Raw genomic sequence first — 18,966 nt, 5'->3', positions numbered from 1 at the left:
GTTAATGCATACTTAAATGCTCTTAGAGATAAAACAATGAGCTGAATAAAAACAGTGTTTCTGGCTAAAATGTCTTAACTAAAGGAATCTTTTCCAGTGACGGAAACAGTTCCTAGCGTCTCTAGTTTATTATAGACTTCCACAATGGTTGCTTTTCAGCTTGGTAACATTGCCACCTTTCTTTCCCCCTTCTTCAGCTCCACCCCAAAGTTGACCCCTCACCCACATTATAAAACGTGCAGCCAAAAGCAAAAGAATATATTGAACAAAGAAATATTTTTAAAAATTCTCAAACTGTGTCGAAAGTTACAATGCACCTTTCTTTATGTAGCACAGAGCTGGCCCACAGGATCCAGCCCCCACCGCTTTCAAAACAGCTCCTCATCTTCCTTTGAAACAGCGTTCAGTGAAACACACTTTGGGATGAACACTACCTAAGCCATCTTCACAGAGCCAGTAAAGTCTGAAAAAGTGTAAGTCAGGATGGGATAATCCCAATTTTCAGGACCATGATCTCTGGAAGACAGACTTCTTTTAATACAAATGCTCCTGAAGTTTCTCTGAAACAGCCTGAGGCCACACTTCCCAGGGTGCTTCAAAAAGGAGTGTTCTTTGCAGGTCTGATGTCCGCAACACAAGGCCAGACCAGAATCAGGGAGAGGGATGCTGTGATCTGGTCTCAGGCAGCCTCCTCCTGACAAATGGAGGCCACAGAAATGATGCCAGATATTTGCCACTCTGCTTCCTCTTATCAAAGAAAGAGAGAAAGAGCGAGAGCGGCAGGAGGGAGGAAAGGAGGGAGGGAAGGAGGGCAGGAGGGGAGAAAGAAAGGAAAAAAAGGAAAAGTTCTTGAATACAGGCAAATCAGAGGTACATGGAAAGTAATGTCAGGAATAGATGCCTCCTATGGGATGCCTCCTCATCAGTGGAGAACATTTTCCAGAAACGTCTATATGTGCTGTACTTGGTAGAAGGGGACAGATAGGTTTGCAAAACAAACTGCTTCAGAAAGCCATCTGCCTGTCTCTCTCTCTCTCCAAAGCTCTCTCCTTAAAAAAAATATTTTTAGAGTTATTCTAATTAAGAAGAGAAGTTCTGTTGGGTGTGAATATCCTTTTATATGGAAAGAATGTTTGGAGGGCTCAAAGATGGGCCTGGTAGAGCTCATACAAATCCGAATTCCAAACCAAATAACAGGAGAGTTTGTATTATATTGCAGTATTGCAAATTTTACAAAGGAAAAGAAGGCAGGCCAGAAAGCAAGCAGCTAAGGAAAAGAAATATGCAGGCTACATCACATCAAAATTAACTTGTGAAAACAAAGCAAATTTTTAAAATATCTTTGTATCTTACAAGTTATAGTCTAGAGATCTGTGCAACAAAATGGGAAATTTAATGAAAAACAGAATGGGGAAAATCTCCTACTATCACAACACTGGTTAATGATTTTCTTCTCTACACTTGTACAATTATAAATTGTTATCTTTGGAAGAGAAAAGTTTATAAATCCATGTAGTTTTCAATAAGGAATCCTAGGCAGAAAGAAGCAAATTGGTTGGCCCAAGGTTGTTCAGCCTCTAAATTGCTGATACTAAGCCCCAGTGTCTGAGTCACGAGTCCGGGCTTGCTCCCTTCCCCAACCCATGGATTTTGGTCTAGTTAGGTAACTCTTGGCTACAGACTCATTCCTGATATGAAACAACAATTTTCGCTTTCTTGTGCCTCTTTATATGAAAACAGGGAAGGTCCGTCATCTAATAACCTCAGTGTGTTAAAAAAAAACACAAATACTTCGGGATGTGAAAAGATTTGACACAGCTTGCCTCGGGCTTTCTGTATTTGGGGACAATGGATCAAAAAGTTAAGATGAACCATTTTGAAAAGGAAATGAATGACATGTGCAGGATACTGAAGCTATGTTATGCAACTGGCCCTTGGGAAGCAGATGCAGTAGGGATCAGATGCACTAAACATACATATTGTTCGACTATGCTTTTACCTCCACTGTTACACTGTTATGCACCATTTTGGGGCTTCCCTGGTGGCTCAGACAGTAAAGAATCTGCCTGCGATGCGGGAGACCTGGATTGATCCCCAGGTTGAGAAGGTCCGCAGGGGAAGAGAATGGCTACCCACTCCAGTATTCTTGCCTGGAGAATTCCATGGACAGAGGAGCTTGGCGGGCTACAGTACGTGGGTTCGCAAAGAGTCAGACATGACTGAGCAACTAACGCTTTAACACTATGCACAACTTTAAAGTAAGAGTCATCTTCATAGACCACACAGGTATATCAATTAAAGTTTACCATATTGATTCTCCAAATGTTACAGGTACAGCTGCTCCAGAAAATATCATAAGCCTCTAAGTACCATGATTGCTAGGAAAGAAAGCACACCATGAGGAGTCTACCTTTCTTTAAAAGGAAAATCTTTAATCCCTCCAATATCATATTTATGTAGAGAAGTTTTAAAAAAGATTCAGATACTTAGTAATAAAACCTAGTCACTAGGGAATTTCTCATAAAAGCAGGTGGACTCAACAAACACACAGGCCTCAGCTCCCTCCCTAAACCCTCTTAAAATGACTAGACAGCAAACAAAAAAGCACAACTCCTTCATGGGTTATGAGTGACAAGACGGTAATAAAGTAGCTAGAAAGCCAACTGACAAATGGTAAGTGGCTTACCTGACTTGAGAAATGAGAATTGTAGACCCGGATTGGTCAGAAAGCCGCCATATCTGCACTGAGAACCAGCAACCTTGCCCCTCCCTCAATACACACACCAAAGAATCAGGAATTCTCGGCACCAGTACCTCAGTGAGAGCAGACAATGATGGAGCTTTCAGTGAAAGGACAGGTTGAAATATTGTACAAAAGCAGTTAGACACCCAGATTCCTGCTTCTACTCTGTGTTGCTGGTAATGCCTTTCGCCAACCTAGCAGAAGTCTGCAAGTTTCTTGTCTGGAGAGGTAAAACCCAAGGTCTGTCAGCTGACTACAGGGCGTTACACACTGGAGAGAGCCAGCCTAACTCCACTGCAACTAGGAAGATAAATAACTATTATATTCACATACTAAATGAAACCTCTTCTTTCTGTCCCATCTTTCAATTTCAACAATACTGTCACCCAGGCATCTACCTTCATTAGGACAGTACCCTGGTGGCACAGATGTAAAGAATCCGCCTGCATTGCAGGAGACCTGCGTTTGATCCCTGAGTTTCGAAGAGCCCTTGGAAAGGGAATGACAACCCACTGCAGTATTCTTGCCTGGAGAATTCCATGGACAGAGGAGCCTGGCGGGCTACAGTCCATGGGGTTGCAGACAGTTGGACGGGATTAACACTTTCACTTTTCACTTTTAAAACAGGTTACCCATGAGTCAGTTGGATTATTCAGAGAAAAGATACTGAAATCAATGTTCTACGCTCCCACCCTAATCACCATGTAGTGAAGTCCATGGTTGACAAGTTCTAGATCTGTACAGAAAGCTTCTAATCAGGTCTTTAGTTCCTCAATCTTAGATATAAGGGGACTGCTAAAGTTACTTAAATACTGAAGGAAAGCTTCTAAAAGAGACTGAAGCCAAAACAAAAACAAACAAACGAAAACCCAGAAAAGTACATCTCCAGTGAAACAGAAACTACACAAAGAGAAAAAATATTAAAGATTATCATTAACATATCTAAAGAAATAAAACAGTACATTTATGAATAAAAAAGCATGATGCTAGTTTAAAAATGGGTATTTGAAGATTAAATATGAGACAATGGATATTAATATATAGTAAAGAAGAAATAAAATTCCAAAAGAAAGACCTTGAAAGAAAAATTGAGATTATCTTCTATATATGAAGCAAAAACAGGTGGAAAACAACACTTAGGGAAATAAGAAAATTATAGAACTCATAGAGAAGGACCAATATCTACACAACAAAAAACAGGAACAAAAATTATTAAATAAGTCAAGAAAATTTCCAAGAACTGAAGGAGATTAATTCCAAGATTGGACAGGCTCAATGCATTAAAATAGAATAATTACACCATGATATACCCTTGTGCTGGAGAAGGAAATGGCAGCCCACTCCAGTATTCTTGCCTGGAGAATCCCATGGACAGAGGAGCCTGGTAGGCTACCGTACATAAGGTCACAAAGAGCTGGACACGACTGAGTGACTGAGCATGCATACCCTGCTGAAATTTTAGATCACTGATCCTAAAATTTTCTGTCAAAAAAAAGAAGATTAAAAAATGAGAACAGCATCAGACTGCTGCATCCTGGATGTCAGAAGGAAGTGAAGTCCCCAATGTTCCAAGAGAAATGCTTTTCAAACTAGAGCTTTCCATCCAGCAAGGGAGACGAATGAAGTTGCCATACCTGCAAGGTCTCAAAAAAATATCTCACCCACCACCTTTCCTCAGAAGCTACTGGAAGATGAATTTTGTTAAAATGAGGGAATAAGTGAAGAAAGAGGGAAAAATGAGGTTCAAGAAAAAAGATATGCAACATACAAATAAAGCAAAGGAAACTTCCACTTTGACTGACAAGCAGTTTAGAAAGTCCCCAGACATTCAAGTTTGAAGCAAAATTGATAGATTTCCCCTAATATATATATAAATCTAGTAAAATTATATGTAAATAATGTAGAAGGATTTAGATATGACTTAGTGGTAAGTATATAGAAAATTAGCAAAAACGAAGATATCTAATTAAATAAAAAACTAAGAAAACTAAGTAAAAAAAAAGAGGTGATTATTAATTTCAAAGAAAATAAAAGGATGTGCAGAAAAGGCAAAATGATTATAATATACCATGTAGTTCAACTACAAGTGCAGCTCACCCAGTAATAATAATGATGATGTAACTATGGAATATAGATGATTGGTGTTTATGTAACTTACTGGGAAGAAAAATTACTTTTTGTGGGGGAAGAGTCAGGAAAGCAATGTGTACATGAAAGTGAAAGAAAACTAAAACCCCAACTTCCCGAAAAATCTAGATGAAAAATCTAGAGGTAGCAGTATAAGCCAGAGAAGGCAATGGCACCCCACTCCAGTACTCTTGCCTGGAAAATCCCTTGGACACAGTAGCCTGGTGGGCTGCAGTCCATGTGGTCGCTAAGGGTCGGACACGACTGAGCGACTTCACTTTCACTTTTCACTTTCATGCATTGGAGAAGGAAATGGCAACCCACTCCAGTGTTCTTGCCTGGAGAATCCCAGGGACGGGGGAGACTGGTGGGCTGCCGTCTACGGGGTCGCACAGAGTCGGACACGACTGAAGTGACTTAGCAGCAGCAGCAGCAGTATAAGCAATATCATTTGGAACTTTGGAAAGTAGTTAACAAAGAAATGGCTAAATGAATTTAAAGTGATTGCTTCTGGAAAGAAGAAATGGGGGAGGTGTGTTCTGGGCTTGTTATTTTTGCAACAGTTTTCATACAGATATTTTTCTTTGTTAAACTATTTGTACGTATGTGTATGTGTACATTTTAGTTTCTTTCAAAAGCTAAATTTAAAAATACCTAGTTACTACAAACACCAACATCCCAATATTTAATAGTTCTATAAACTTCTAAGTCCTTGCTATATGTCTATTGCTAATTCCAACTGGAATTTTCTTCACCAAGGTCACAATAGATTCCCTCTCCAGTTCCTCGCATTTACGTAACAAGTCTATTTTTGCTTGTTTGTTAAATGGCAAGGTTAATATTGCAGATGCTCTAACTGATGAACCCAGACTCGCCAAGCAGTTCTGAGATTGCATCTAGCTCTGCACTACCAGAGCTCTTCAGACAATATATGAAATACACATGGACCCTTCTCACTAACTGTTGAGAGTTCAATAAAACCAAATATACACCTATAAGCCCCTTATCTGTAATCACATGAACACTATTAAAAGTAGGCACTACAATCAGCAAAGCACTTTGAGGCATCCCCACTTGTCTCAATAATAATCAACACTATAACCAAAGAGGCACCAAATGACTCAGTATTACCATTAGACAAGCATTTCTGATAGAAGTCTCCTACACAATGTGAAGGTCTCCAAGTTTTGATTATAAAGGCAGCAAAAGGCAGCCCTCTACTGAAAACTGGTCAGATTAGAAAGAAAAATACATAATCATCAAGCCATTGCTGTATGCGAAGTATCTTAAGAAAAGTTCTTTCTCATTCATTTAAAAGAAGCTCATAATAGAACCCCACATTTTCAAGCGCAAGTCTCTACATGTTTCTGGTCTAAAATGTGTTCTTTCTCCCACTTTTAAGGACACTATAAGGCAAATTATGTTCTCAGGAAAAGAAACAAACTTACCTTTCACAAGCTCGGACAGTCCATGCGGCAATTATCCATAATGAGATACTAAAAACCAAGAGTACAGTTCCTGGGCATATAGTCATTAAAGTCTTCATAACAAAACGCGTATTGAAGTTTATCTTATTAAGTGCTCCAATGCTTCTAGAGGAGGCATCAGTGAAAAGTTTGCTATGTAAAAGCATGACTCTGGCAATCAGATAGAGTCTTAAGAACATTGGTATAGATAAAATAATATCCACATCAGCGGTGGTGGTGGATGGGGCATAGGAGAAGGCAAGCCGGGCCGTCCATGTGAACGTATAATTCCCAGGTATGGGATGAATAGCACACACCAGTATTTCCAAGCAGATGAAGAAAATACGCTCATAAGTCATGGCTATTCTCCAGTCATCTGCTCCATTGTCCACCATGAACAACTGAAAAAATAAAGTAGAAAATCAGCTTCAGTATGGCATGAATGGTCCACAAGTGTTAGTGCAGATTTTTAAAATACATCACAGGTGACTTTAAGCAATCATGGCGAGCGCTAGGTCTTAACTTCTAAATGCTAGTAGCCAGGTACACTATTTTAAGAAAATGGCATTGGCACAGAAGAACTTTATTTTGTAAAAATTAAGATTACAAACTCACTATACAGGAGCTGAAGCTATTTTGGAGTCTGTGCTCCTGTATAATCATGTCAGTGATATCATTTAAAAATAAGGGACTGGGGCCTATCAGAAATGTACCCCCCCACCGCCCCCCGCCTTAGATGAAGTCAGAAAGACTTGTAACAAGCTGTTCTTCTCCTTGAGGATCTGGATTGAAACCTTGTGCAATTCTAGCCATATTCTCAGTGAAATTTATTTACAGTGCCTGGGCAATTGGGTATACCCTCTAATGCAACAATACAGGAGCATTCTTACAGATAATCTTATTTTTGGCTTCTGAAAGAAAATCACAAGGGACCACAGACAAATGTGGCAAAAACCTTTCTCCCAGCTTCCTTGCTACTGCTGTATATTTTACCTCATTCTCTCTGCTCTCCCGAAGCCTTCCCTTGGATTATTAATTTGTTTTCCATCTTTCTTTCTATAATAAAGGTTCCTTTCCCCTACTTCTGTCATTCCTCACTCCACAATGAACGAAAAGAAAGAAAAAGAAGATAGACGATAAAAGGAACAGAAAAGAATGTTTCCTGTCTTCCCTGGCTGTTCTGTAAACAAGTCCCCCAGGCTCTAGATCATAAACAGCCAGAGGCATCATTTCTGACTGTCACAGTGGCTTGTGAAGGCTACTGGCATTTACAGCCAGGAAGCCAGTGGTGCCAAGCTCGCTGTAGTTCTGAGAGTCCCACGCACAAAACAGACCTGTCTGCCCAGAATGCCAACAGTGCTCTCCCACTGAGAGAGATGACATATTCTTTGCCTTTTGGTAGGTAGCCAATTTCTGTAGAAAGCATGAGATGAAAGCAACCCAAGTGAGAACAGTGCGTTCTCAGGTAAGTGAGTTGCAAAGGAAGTTGGCTGAGCAGATCTTCAGGATGATTGGATTCTATGATCTCTTCTCCTCTGGAGTCAAAATAGTCATCTCCCCACCACTTGCCTGCTAAGTTGCTTCAGTCATGTCCGACTCTTTGCAATCCTATGGACTGTAGCCCGCCAGGCCCCTCTGTCCATGGAATTCTCCAGACAAGACTACTGGAATGGGTTGCCAAGTTCTCCTCCTCCACCCAACACTTAGATGGTAACAAATTCCCATTCTAAGTTAATTGTCCTGCAGGTCACAGCTACTGCCCATACTGTTATCCAAACACTGCCATCGGTGCTGCTTGCAAGGACAGGAATTTGAGGACCAAATGATCACTTCTTTCTGGTACTTCAAAAAAGTTGGAGAATAAGCAGGATCTCTTATCAAGTTTGCAACAAATTATGGCAACATATGGTTTTCTGTATGCCTTTATCATTAACTTTCTACCTAGGGAACTCAGAGGGTTTGATAAATAAATGCTAAGAGACAGTAAAAATTAGACTTTCCAGTTTCCAAGAAAGAAACAGATCATAAATAAAGCCATGAAGTTGGTGACAGAAATATTCTTATGCAGTTCACCACTCTCAATACCACAGTGGCATAAAAGACTTCACTAATATACAAAAGATTGTATAGATATAATGGTAGAAGCCTTCTAAACTGTTTATCAGTGAGTATTTACAGGATACTCTCTAACTCTTCAGGAATGTGAACCCAAAATCTCTTGATGCTTATGTCCAAAAGGATGTCTTCCTCCAACTAGCTCCTTTGAGAGGCTCCATACATTCTAGAGACGCTATCACTACTCTTGGTAAAGAGCTATCAAGGGCCAGTGTAAGTCACGTAAGAAAAACAATACTGTTATTTAAGTCTACATTTCCATTTCTACTGAAAATGATATTACCCAGTTTGTCTCCTTTCTTCACCAAACATGGCTCTGAATGACTTGGAAACAAATCAATTCCACCCTCAAAAGGAGTCATAAGCACCAAGACACCGGATAGACAGAAGCTGTGCTACAGATTCTCAGCACGATTCCAAGACAGGCTTTCCCCACGCCCTTCTGGGCAATAGCAGCATCAGTGCAGAATGAGTGCCTTCTGAGGTGAGCGGTAAAGCGATGTATAATGCGGACGTTACTTCCAGGCTCCTATTTCTCCCGATCCTCCCCCATCACTCCCAGAGCACTTGGTCCCCTGACCTCACGCAGGCTACCCCCTCTTCCCAGGCCTTCCCATCGCCCTCCCTGCTCACTTCCCTAAGGAGGCTGATTCACGCCTTCCTTCCCAGCACTGCAGCCACCGTGCCGCCGGAGTCCTCAGCAGCCTTTTCCCTCGTGTTCCGGTGGGCCTGCCCCGGTAACTTTCCATCGGGTCATGCAGGTGGGCTGGGCCCACCACAGGCACGTGCCTTCAGTGCCAGCTGGACCCTCAGCGTCTCTGCCATCATCCCCCGACCCCTACAGCTTCTGCTCCAGACAGGAGTCTTTTCCCTGCAGAGCCAACTTTGTTCCTGTCAGTACACTTGCCCTCAGTATCAGAAATACCTCCATTTTATACTTCAGCCACAAGCTCACCTACATCTCATCCTTTTCTCCTTATTTGCACTCTCTTCTGTTCCACCTATTTACAGCAGTGTTCCACCGAAATCCAGTTCCCCTCCAGTTCCTGTGCTTTCTCCCTCTCAGCAGACAATACAAGCAAATTCAAATCCCCGCTGTTCATTAAAATCAGAGCAACACAAACAAGGGCTTCCCTGGTTGCTCAGATGGTAAAGCAATGCAGGAGACCCGGCTTCAATCCCTGGGTCAGGAAGATTCCCCTGGAGGAGGAAATGGCAATCCATTCCAGTTGCCTGGAAAATTCCATGGACAGAGGAGCCTTGTAGGCTACAGTCCATGGGGTCGCAAAGAGTCAGACACGACTGAATGACTTTACTTCAACACAGAGTCCCCACCGGCTGTGACTGCCCTAAGCAGTCTTCATTTCCTAACTTTTCTTTCAGTTCCAACACCTCCGTGGGGCTTTCATCCTCATCACCCATTATTCTACCAATACAGCTCTGCCTAAGGGTCAGTCAAAACACCTTCATCATGAACTCTAGTTCTTCCAACTTAATCTTTATCTCACTTGATCTGATATTAATCATTTCTTCCTTTCTAAAAAAGATCTCTTCTCTTGGCTTGTGTGACATTGTTTTTTTTAAAAAATTGCTGCCATTCTGAAGAATCTATCTCATTTCCCTTTCCCCTTACAACCATCCATGAGCCCCTTCTCTAGTGAGCTTCATCTCTGATTCTTCTTTCTGTACTTTCCAGGAGGACCTCTTCCATGCCTTTTACCTCTACAACCAGATTTCTCCTACTGGAAGCCATCATCCATCCTCCAGTGACCTCCTGAAAATGGAAATTGTATAATCCTATTGCTATCAAGATTAAAATCATTCCAAGCCACCTTCCTCCTGTCAATTCAGCAATCTGGTTTTGCCTGTCTCTTCAAACTCATTGCCTATTTCTCCTCTTACATTTCCCTCTGGTTGCAGATTTCAGAACACACTACCCTAATCATTTTCCCTGTCTTTGTCCATTCTGTCTTAAGCAAAGTCTTTCCACCGAGAAAATTCTTATTCCTTTAAGACCAAACTCCACAGTCTCACCTTCCTTGGGACACCGTCTAGGCCGAGACAAACCTTCAAGTCTCCCCCTTTTGATGATCTCACCCACCATGATCTCTGTGTGTGCCCCTTATAGCTGCCACCACAGAGGACAATAAGGATTTCTTTGTCAGACTGTCACTCTACTCGTCTGCGAGGCTCCATATCTATCTGGTAAAGAATTATAAACACTTGGAAAATGAACTGCCTTGCTGTTTCTCAGTTAATATTGATTACTCTAATGATTTAACAGGTCCTAATGCTAATTGAGCACGCTCAAGGGAGAAGAGAATACTAACACGGAACACAAGTGAAATAAATCTATGATATTTTCCAAGTTTGTAGAGAACACACCCTATTAAATGCTAACTCATTGCAGCAGCATAATTCTGCAATTTGACAGCATGTTCAATAATGTCCCCAGAGAAATTTTCTATTGTGTAGTTGCTTTTTACCATCAGGGGTTTAATCAACACCTGAAATTATTTTAATTCTTGGTTTTATCACAGTACATACTTCAGTGCTAAAGAAAGAAATATTTCCTTCTACTCTTCACTTACCCCCCCATCCTGAATAGCTGCTTGTTCCTTTGTTTCTTTCATTTATTCACTAAATATTCAGTGTACTGAGTACCCACTATGTACCAGGCATTCTGCCACGTATTAGCCACAAGGTAGGATTTGCAGCAGACAGAGTCTGCCCCATGGAACTAACTTTCACCAAGAAAGAAAAACAAAATCAAAGAAGCACACGTAAAGCAATTTACTAAAGTAATTATGTCTGTGTATATCGCCACGAAGGAAACAAACAAGAGATGAATAGAGAACGATAACTGGAGGTGACAGCACGCGTGGTCATCAGGGAAGTCATCTTGAGAAGTGGCACTTACGGCAACATCTGCAAGAAGAGAAGAGCCAGTCATATAAACCACCAGAAGAAGAACATTCCAGCGAGGAGATAGCACATGTACAGGCCATAGGCTACAAAAGCTTAGCGTGCTTAAGGAAATGTAAGAAAACCAGAGTGGCAGGTCAAGGGGCAGAGAGAAAGGAGATGAGTTTGAAGAGACAAGGGTGGAAAGACATGTGGGACCTTGACGACCATAGTGTCAAGGCCGGATTTCAGTCCAAGGGCACTGAATCTGCTGGAGAGTGTTAGGCAAGGAACGACGCAATGTGATTTACAGGTTAAACCAGAGTTTACAAGGGAGGACACTAGTTAGGAAGTTCTATTGCAACTGACTGGTAGGTACTATCCCCCTGACCTGGACCAGGATTAGTGAGGGTTGCCATGGAAATGAATACAGTGGGTGCACTAGAGAAATATTTTGGAGATCTAGCTAGAACTTGCTGATGGGCTGAATGTGGGAGTCATTAAAAAAAAGAGAATCAGAGATGACCGAGCTTCTACTCTGACAAACACAGTTGATGTCTGTGCCACGTCCTGAGTGCAATGGGCTGGACATGGGGAGCAGGGGAGGTTCCGTTTTGGCCACCGCCATTTGAGTATAGATGCCAGGATTGCAAGTCACTCAGAGGCGAACTCTGGACTATTGAAATAAATTTGGAAGGCATCAGTATTTAGGTAGTTTTATGAGATCAAAAGAAACACTAGAGGAAATGAAGAGGACAGGACACAGGGCCAAGTCCTGAGGAACCCCAAATGTGGAGGGCAGCCGGAAAGCCAAGCCTGTCTGTGAAGCAGGAAGAAAAGAAAGTATTTTTAGAGTCAAGGGTGAGGGCTGTCAATTAGAAACTGTCAAATAATATTTACCAGGTTCAGAGCTATGATAAGGCACCCAATATTCTACCCAGAATAAGAAAACACTCTAAAGTTTCATCAAGTGACTCCAGGTCAAGAATGAAAATCCAACTGTAAAAATATTCCCATTACATTCAATATGACCCATATAATACATCAGATCAGATCAGATCAGTCTCTCAGTTGTGTCTGACTCTTTGCGACCCCATGAATCGCAGCATGCCAGGCCTCTCTGTCCATCACCAACTCCTGGAGTTCACTCAGAGTCACGTCCATCGAGTCAGTGATGCCATCCAGCCATCTCATCCTCTGTCGTCCCCTTTTCCTCCTGCCCCCAATCCCTCCCAGCATCAGAGTCTTTTCCAATGAGTCGACTCTTCGCATGAGGTGGCCAAAGTACTGGAGTTTCAGCTTTAGCATCATTCCTTCCAAAGAAATCCCAGGGCTGATCTCCTTCAGAATGGACTGGTTGGATCTCCTTGCAGTCCAAGGGACTCTCAAGAGTCTTCTCCAACACCACAGTTCAAAAGCATCAATTCTTAGGCGCTCAGCCTTCTTCACAGTCCAACCTTCATAGATGATCTCTTTTAAGCTAACTTGTGGGGGAGTTAGAGTAGTCAAAATGACAGCTATTAAACCATCTCTATATTCATTTTTCATTTTGATGTTGATCAAAGAAGAAAGATTCTAGGGCCTAAAGCATGACGGTTTCATCTACTTTAATTCTGGAGCTGTGGTTAATGGTTTTGCCAGAGTAAAGTAACTTGTAGGCATAACAGGACATGCTCTCCAAATATATCCCATCACAAGCTTTCCATTTGCTCAGATATCCAACACACAATCTACTTCAAGCTCACTGTCCAAGATGACCTGGTAGCAAGAGTCAGCAGCAAAAAGAGGGTGGCACAGGCCCATTACATGATCAGGTCACGTGCTTGTACAAGGACCTCAGCTTAGCCAGCCGAGGAGAGTGAGGGACTGAGCGGCAGTGCCTCAGCCACCTTCTAATTGGAGAATAACTGCTTACAATGTCGTGTTAGTTTCTGCTGGGCAATGAACTTAATGAACTATATGTATATCCCCCCCTCCCCTTGAACCTCCCCACCCCTCCAACCCATCCCTCTAGGTTATCAGAGAGCACTGAGCTGAGCTCCCTGTGCCACATGGCTTCCCACAAGTTATCTATTTGCACATGGCACTGTATATATGTCAATCCTACTCTCTCGATTCTTCAGAAAAACAAATATGTATTAACACGTGTGTATGAAATCTAGAAAGATGGTACAGATGAGCCTGTGTGCAGGGCAGGAACAGAGATGCAGATACAGAGAACAGACTTGTGCACACAGAGGGGGAAGGGGAGCTGCCTTCGACACGTGCTCTTTCTCCTCAGTGAGGTGAAAGCTCTCTGGTCTGATCTCGGGACAGTGTCTTATACATCAAGTTTCCTTTCCAGTAGAGAATTCACAGCAGTGTTCAGCACAGAAGTGGTGCATGAAAATCATTCTGAATAAAATAAGTTTAGGCATGTATTTGTTAAAAAAGTAAGTATAGGTAGAATAACCCACCAAACAAACAAACAAAAAACCTCTGAAAAGGAAGAGTAAGATGGAGAAGCAGTTCTGATAGATTATTAAACAAGTTAATGATTGAAACCATGTGGTACTGGGACATAAACTCACTGAGAAGCCAATGGGACCGTACAGAAGACTAGACCAAATAGGCCCAACATACCAGGAAATTCACTTATTATAAAGCAGACCATCAAGTCAGTGAGGAAAACACAGTTTATTAAAAAATGATTTGGGGACAACTAAATAGCCGACTAGAGAAACATAAAGTTGAATGGATGCTTCACACCAAATATATCAAGAAAAATTCCAGGTGGATGAAAGATTTAGATATAAAAATGAAACTAAACTACTAACATAATAGAAGAAACCATGTAAGAATTATTTTGCAAGCTCACTAAAAGGAAGGCCTTTTAAATTATTTATTCACTTTTTATAGATGTATTGATGTACAATATTGTGTTAGTTTTAGGTGTAAGAAAAGTGATCCGGTTATACATGTATATGTATTTTCTTTTTCATATTGTTCTTTATTATGGTAAGGAAAGCCTTTTAACTGTGACAAAAACACCAGAGTCTTAAAAGAAAATATTGATACATTTTTTAATTGACTACACTAATCTTTTTGCTTTCTGCACCTGGCCAAAACTATAATAAAGAGAATAAAAAAGACAAACACCAAAACATGGGGAAACTCTTCATAACTGTTACCACAAAAAAAACTAATTTCCCTAATTGTATAAAATTTCCTTTAATTCTTTATGAAAGAGATAAGCAGACTAACAGAAAAATAAAGAAATGATAAAAAGAGCAGGTCATGGAAAAGGAAATAGAAATACTTCTTAAACCTGTAAAAAAAAAAAAGCTCAACTTCAATCATAAGGGGAAAATATGATACCATGTTTTGGACCTGTCATACTGAACAATATCTAAAAGTTTTATAACACACTACTAATGAAGGTGTGGAGAAATAGGAACGCTCATACACTGTGGGTGGAAGTGTAAATCAGTACAACTCCAGGGAGGGCAATTTATCAGGTTATAAATGTACATCTTCTTTGACCGTGCAATTTCATTTTCTTCGATGAAATCTGTCCTACTGACATATTTACATATGTGAGAATAAACATGTATGGATATTTTTATAGCATAGATTGTATATTAGCAAAAGACTAGAAATAATCTCAATATCCACTAAAAGGGAAAAGGGTTAAACAAATTAGAGATTTCCACAAAATGGATCAGTAGGCTGTTTAGAAAAGATGATAAAATTGTTATATATTATTCAAGGAAATGGTCTATTAAGTCACTCAGTTGAACAACAACAATAAAAGCATTCTATATGCTATTTGTGTAGCTTTGTAAATAGGAGAACATATATTCATATTTGTATGTGCAAAAAATATCTGAAAGAATATTCTAGAACTTACTTATAAATGTTGCTTAGTGGAGGTAAACTGAGTGGCTAGGGATGAGAAATGGAAGGCAGACTTTCAATTACACATTTAAAAAAATACTCTTATTGTGGAATCATGTGAATGAATAAATGCAAGTTAATTAACAACAAAAATAAGGAAATGACTAAAGAAGAGAGGAAGGGAAAATGAGAATGACTGAGTTCATTAGACTTTCAATTGCAACCCTAACAAATAGTTTATATGTACAAACCTGATAAACTAGAAAGCAGTAACTGACATTCAAAATGATAATCTACAGACATGAAACGCACTGAATACAATTTATATTGAAACTGTTCTGCTTACCAAGGCAAAACCTTGAACCATTACATTACATAACTGTTTTCAACAACATGAACAAAAAATAAATAAGACTCTTTGGTTAACCTTTAAACCAAATAGTCAATAAGACCAAGTTCTGCTGTTCATTCAGATACCGAATGCTTCTGCTTGTAAGGTTCTATGGATACAAAGATTCAAAAGCCTCTTGGTGTTCAATAAGGAAGTGAAATATAAATGAATAATTACTGTGCTGGTGAAAATTTCCAAAAGAGAGGCATGAAGAAGACACTGAGAAAAATAAAGAGGAGGCTCCAACATAAACTAGTACCTGGTACCTCCCCCTTTTTCCCCTTCCATTGCCCGGACTCTTCATATAACTCAGGACTAAGAACTTCCATGCTGAGTTCTTGGATATCAAGGGGATAGTGGGCCAAAGGAAAATGCACAAAATGTGTTCATGCAAAAAAGAGAGTCCTTACTCAGAAAACAACTTTTGGATAAAAAAAGTGAAAAGTCTCTAAAGAGGTAAGACAAATAATGAGGATCTCCTCATTAAGGCATCAGGCTTCCCTGGTAGCTCAGCTGGTAAAGAATCCACCTGCAATGCAGGAGACCCTGGTTCGATTGCTGGGTCGGGAAGATCCCCTGGAGAAGGGATAGGCTATCCACTCCAGTATTCATGGGCTTCCCTGGTGGCTCAGACTATATAGAATCCACCTACAATGTGAGAGATCTGGGTTCGATCCCTAGGTTGGGAAGATCCCCTGGAGGAGGCCATGGCAACCCACTCCAGTATTCTTGCCTGAAGAATCCCCAAGACAGACGAGCCTGACAGGCTGTAGTCAATGGGGTTGCAAAGAGTCGGACACAACTAAGCAACTAAGCACAGCACAGTACAATACAAAATCAATGAAGAATTCAGACCACAACTCCCTGCCACAGACTAGGTCAAAGAACAAACAGGTGAAGGGAGAAGATGTCAGTGGTGTCACTGAGATTCCTGCCAAGACCCTCAGCCCAGGACTGGAGCAAAACCAGAAAGGCTATGTTTAGAATTCCTATTCTGGGTTCACTGCTGAGCAAAACTGGGAAGATTTCCTTATCACCCACCTGGAGCCTTTCTTGCTTTTGGAGCCTCTTGCCCACCCCAGCAGTCCCGCTCACTCATGCTGTCCTGAGAGCTTTGTGCATCCAAGAAAGAGGATTTCCAAACTGCTGCACTAAAATATTAATCAATGAATTGCTAACTCTTCCCTGGGGAAAGAGCGTAAAGAACTGGACTGGAATGTAGGAAAGCCAGGCTCAGCGTCCAGACGGTCTAACTTGTTACAGGACCTTAGGAAGCCATGTGAACTTCATGGACCTATTTCTTCTGTCATCTGTAAAATGGAGATAATGCTATTTGCTGTCTCTGAAAGTAGTTGTAATGATGAAATAAACAGTCAGCATACATTAAGGCCAACACTGTGCCACTTCCTTCCCTCTTTTCTCTCTTCTCCATCTCCATTACAGAAATGTCCACTTTCCCAGACTCTTTTTCAGGTATATGTAGCCATGTGATATCATGACCAGACATCATAAGCAGGGGCACTCACTAGAATGTCTTTGCTTTTTTGGATAAAAATGATATCTTACTGGCACAGGATGCTTCATTCCCTTCCTCTGACCCTAAAAAGAGGTGATGTTGAGGTCTGCGGAAGTTATCTTGTGATCATAAGAAAAAGGTGAAAAGAATCACAGTCGTGCCATCCCTGACATCTGGAGCCACTGAGTCAGCAACCACTGACTCCATTTGCTTAAGCCACTATTAGTTGAGTTTTTTGTCAAGCAGCTAAAAGTATGTCTACATTTAATTTAATATACCTTCAACTGCTATGTAGGCTTCCTAGGTTGCTCAATGGTAAAGAACCTGCATGTCAATGCAGGAGACGCAGGTTCGGTTTATGGGTCAGATCCCCTGAAGTAGGAAGTGGCCACCACTCCAATATTTATTCTTGCATGGAAAATCCCATGGACAAAGGAGCCTGGCTGGCTACAGTCCAAAGACTCTTTGGGGTCGCAAAGAGTCAAACACAACTGAGCAACTGAGCACATACACGCTATGTACAGGTCTATAAAAATAGGTCTTCCCTCATAGCTCATTTGGTAAAGAATCTGCCTGTAATGCAGGAGACCTGGGTTCGATCCCTGGGTCAGGAAGATCCCCTGGAGAAGGAAATGACAGCCCACTCCAGTGGAGAATCCCATGGACAGAGGAGACTGGCAGGTTATAGTCCATGGGGTTGCAAGAGTCGGACATACCTTAGCGACTAAACCACCACCATAAAAATAAGGAATAATCATCAACTTAAACACTCTCAAGAGTCCCTTGGACTGCAAAGAGATAAAACCAGTCAATCCTAAAGGAAATCAGCCTTAAATGCTCATTGGAAGGACTGATGCTGAAGCTCCAATATTTTGGCCACCTGATGTGAAGAGCAAACTCACTGGAAAAGACCCTGATGCTGGGTAAGATTGAGGGCAGGAAGAGAAGGGGATGATAGAGGATGAGATGGTTAGACAGTATCACTGACTCGATGGAGATGAATTTGAGCAAACTCCAGGAGATAGTGAAGGACAGGGGAGCTGGGCATGCTGCAGTCCATGGGGTGGCAGAGATTTGGACACAACTGAGTGACTGAACAACAAAACATGTAATGGAGAGAGCAGCCCATATTTCAAAAGGGATGTATATCAAATATTAGAATTTAAAGTATATATGGTAACTGTTGAGTGGCAGAGTTACTTCCTGGGAGGCTTTTGTTCATGCCTTTTATTTAATTTATTTTATTTTTTTTCTTTCATCAAGTCATTTATTTTTCAGTGCATCATACTTTCACCTCCTTGCTTAAATTTATTCTTATATATTTTAAATATCAACCAGCTGCTCAGATTATCAAATTGTATCAGTTCAGTTCAGTCACTCAGTCATGTCTGACTCTTTGCAACCCCATGGACTTCAGCATGCCAGGCCTCCCTGTCCATCGCCAACTCCCAGAGTTTAATTAAACTCCTGTCCATTGAGTTGGTGATGCCATCCAACCATCTCATCCTCTATTGTCCCCTTCTCCTCCTGCCTTCAATCTTTCCCAGAAATCTGTATGCAGGTCAGGAAGCAACAGTTAGAACTGGACATGGAACAGCAGACTAGTTCCAAATCGCGAAAGGAGTACGTCAAGGCTGTATATTGTCATCCTGCTTATTTAACTTATATGCAGGGTGCACCATGAGAAACGCTGGGCTGGAGGAAGCACAAGTTGGAATCAAGATTGCCAGGAGAAATATCAATAACCTCAGATATGCAGATGACACCACCCTTATGGCAGAAAGTGAAGAAGAACTAAAGAGCCTCTTGATGAAAGTGAAAGAGGAGA

General features: G+C 41.1%; 1 protein-coding gene across 5 annotated transcripts in view; it reads right to left on the bottom strand.

Moving 5' to 3' along the window:
• The window catches only part of KCNN2 (potassium calcium-activated channel subfamily N member 2), a 582,895-nt gene that overhangs the window by 114,928 nt on the left and 449,001 nt on the right, over window positions 1-18,966 (bottom strand). For all 5 annotated transcript variants that reach the window (XM_055536519.1, XM_055536520.1, XM_055536523.1 and 2 more), the window contains one exon: window positions 6,319-6,737. In XM_055536519.1, coding sequence (XP_055392494.1) covers window positions 6,319-6,737 — 419 coding nt within the window. The remainder of the gene's footprint in view (window positions 1-6,318; window positions 6,738-18,966) is intronic.

Source organism: Bubalus kerabau, chromosome 10 (genome assembly GCF_029407905.1).
Source record: "Bubalus kerabau isolate K-KA32 ecotype Philippines breed swamp buffalo chromosome 10, PCC_UOA_SB_1v2, whole genome shotgun sequence".
Taxonomy (NCBI): Eukaryota; Metazoa; Chordata; class Mammalia; order Artiodactyla; family Bovidae; genus Bubalus; species Bubalus kerabau.
The sequence above is the reverse complement of the archived record's forward strand: the minus strand, read 5'-3'. Positions and strand labels throughout refer to the sequence as shown.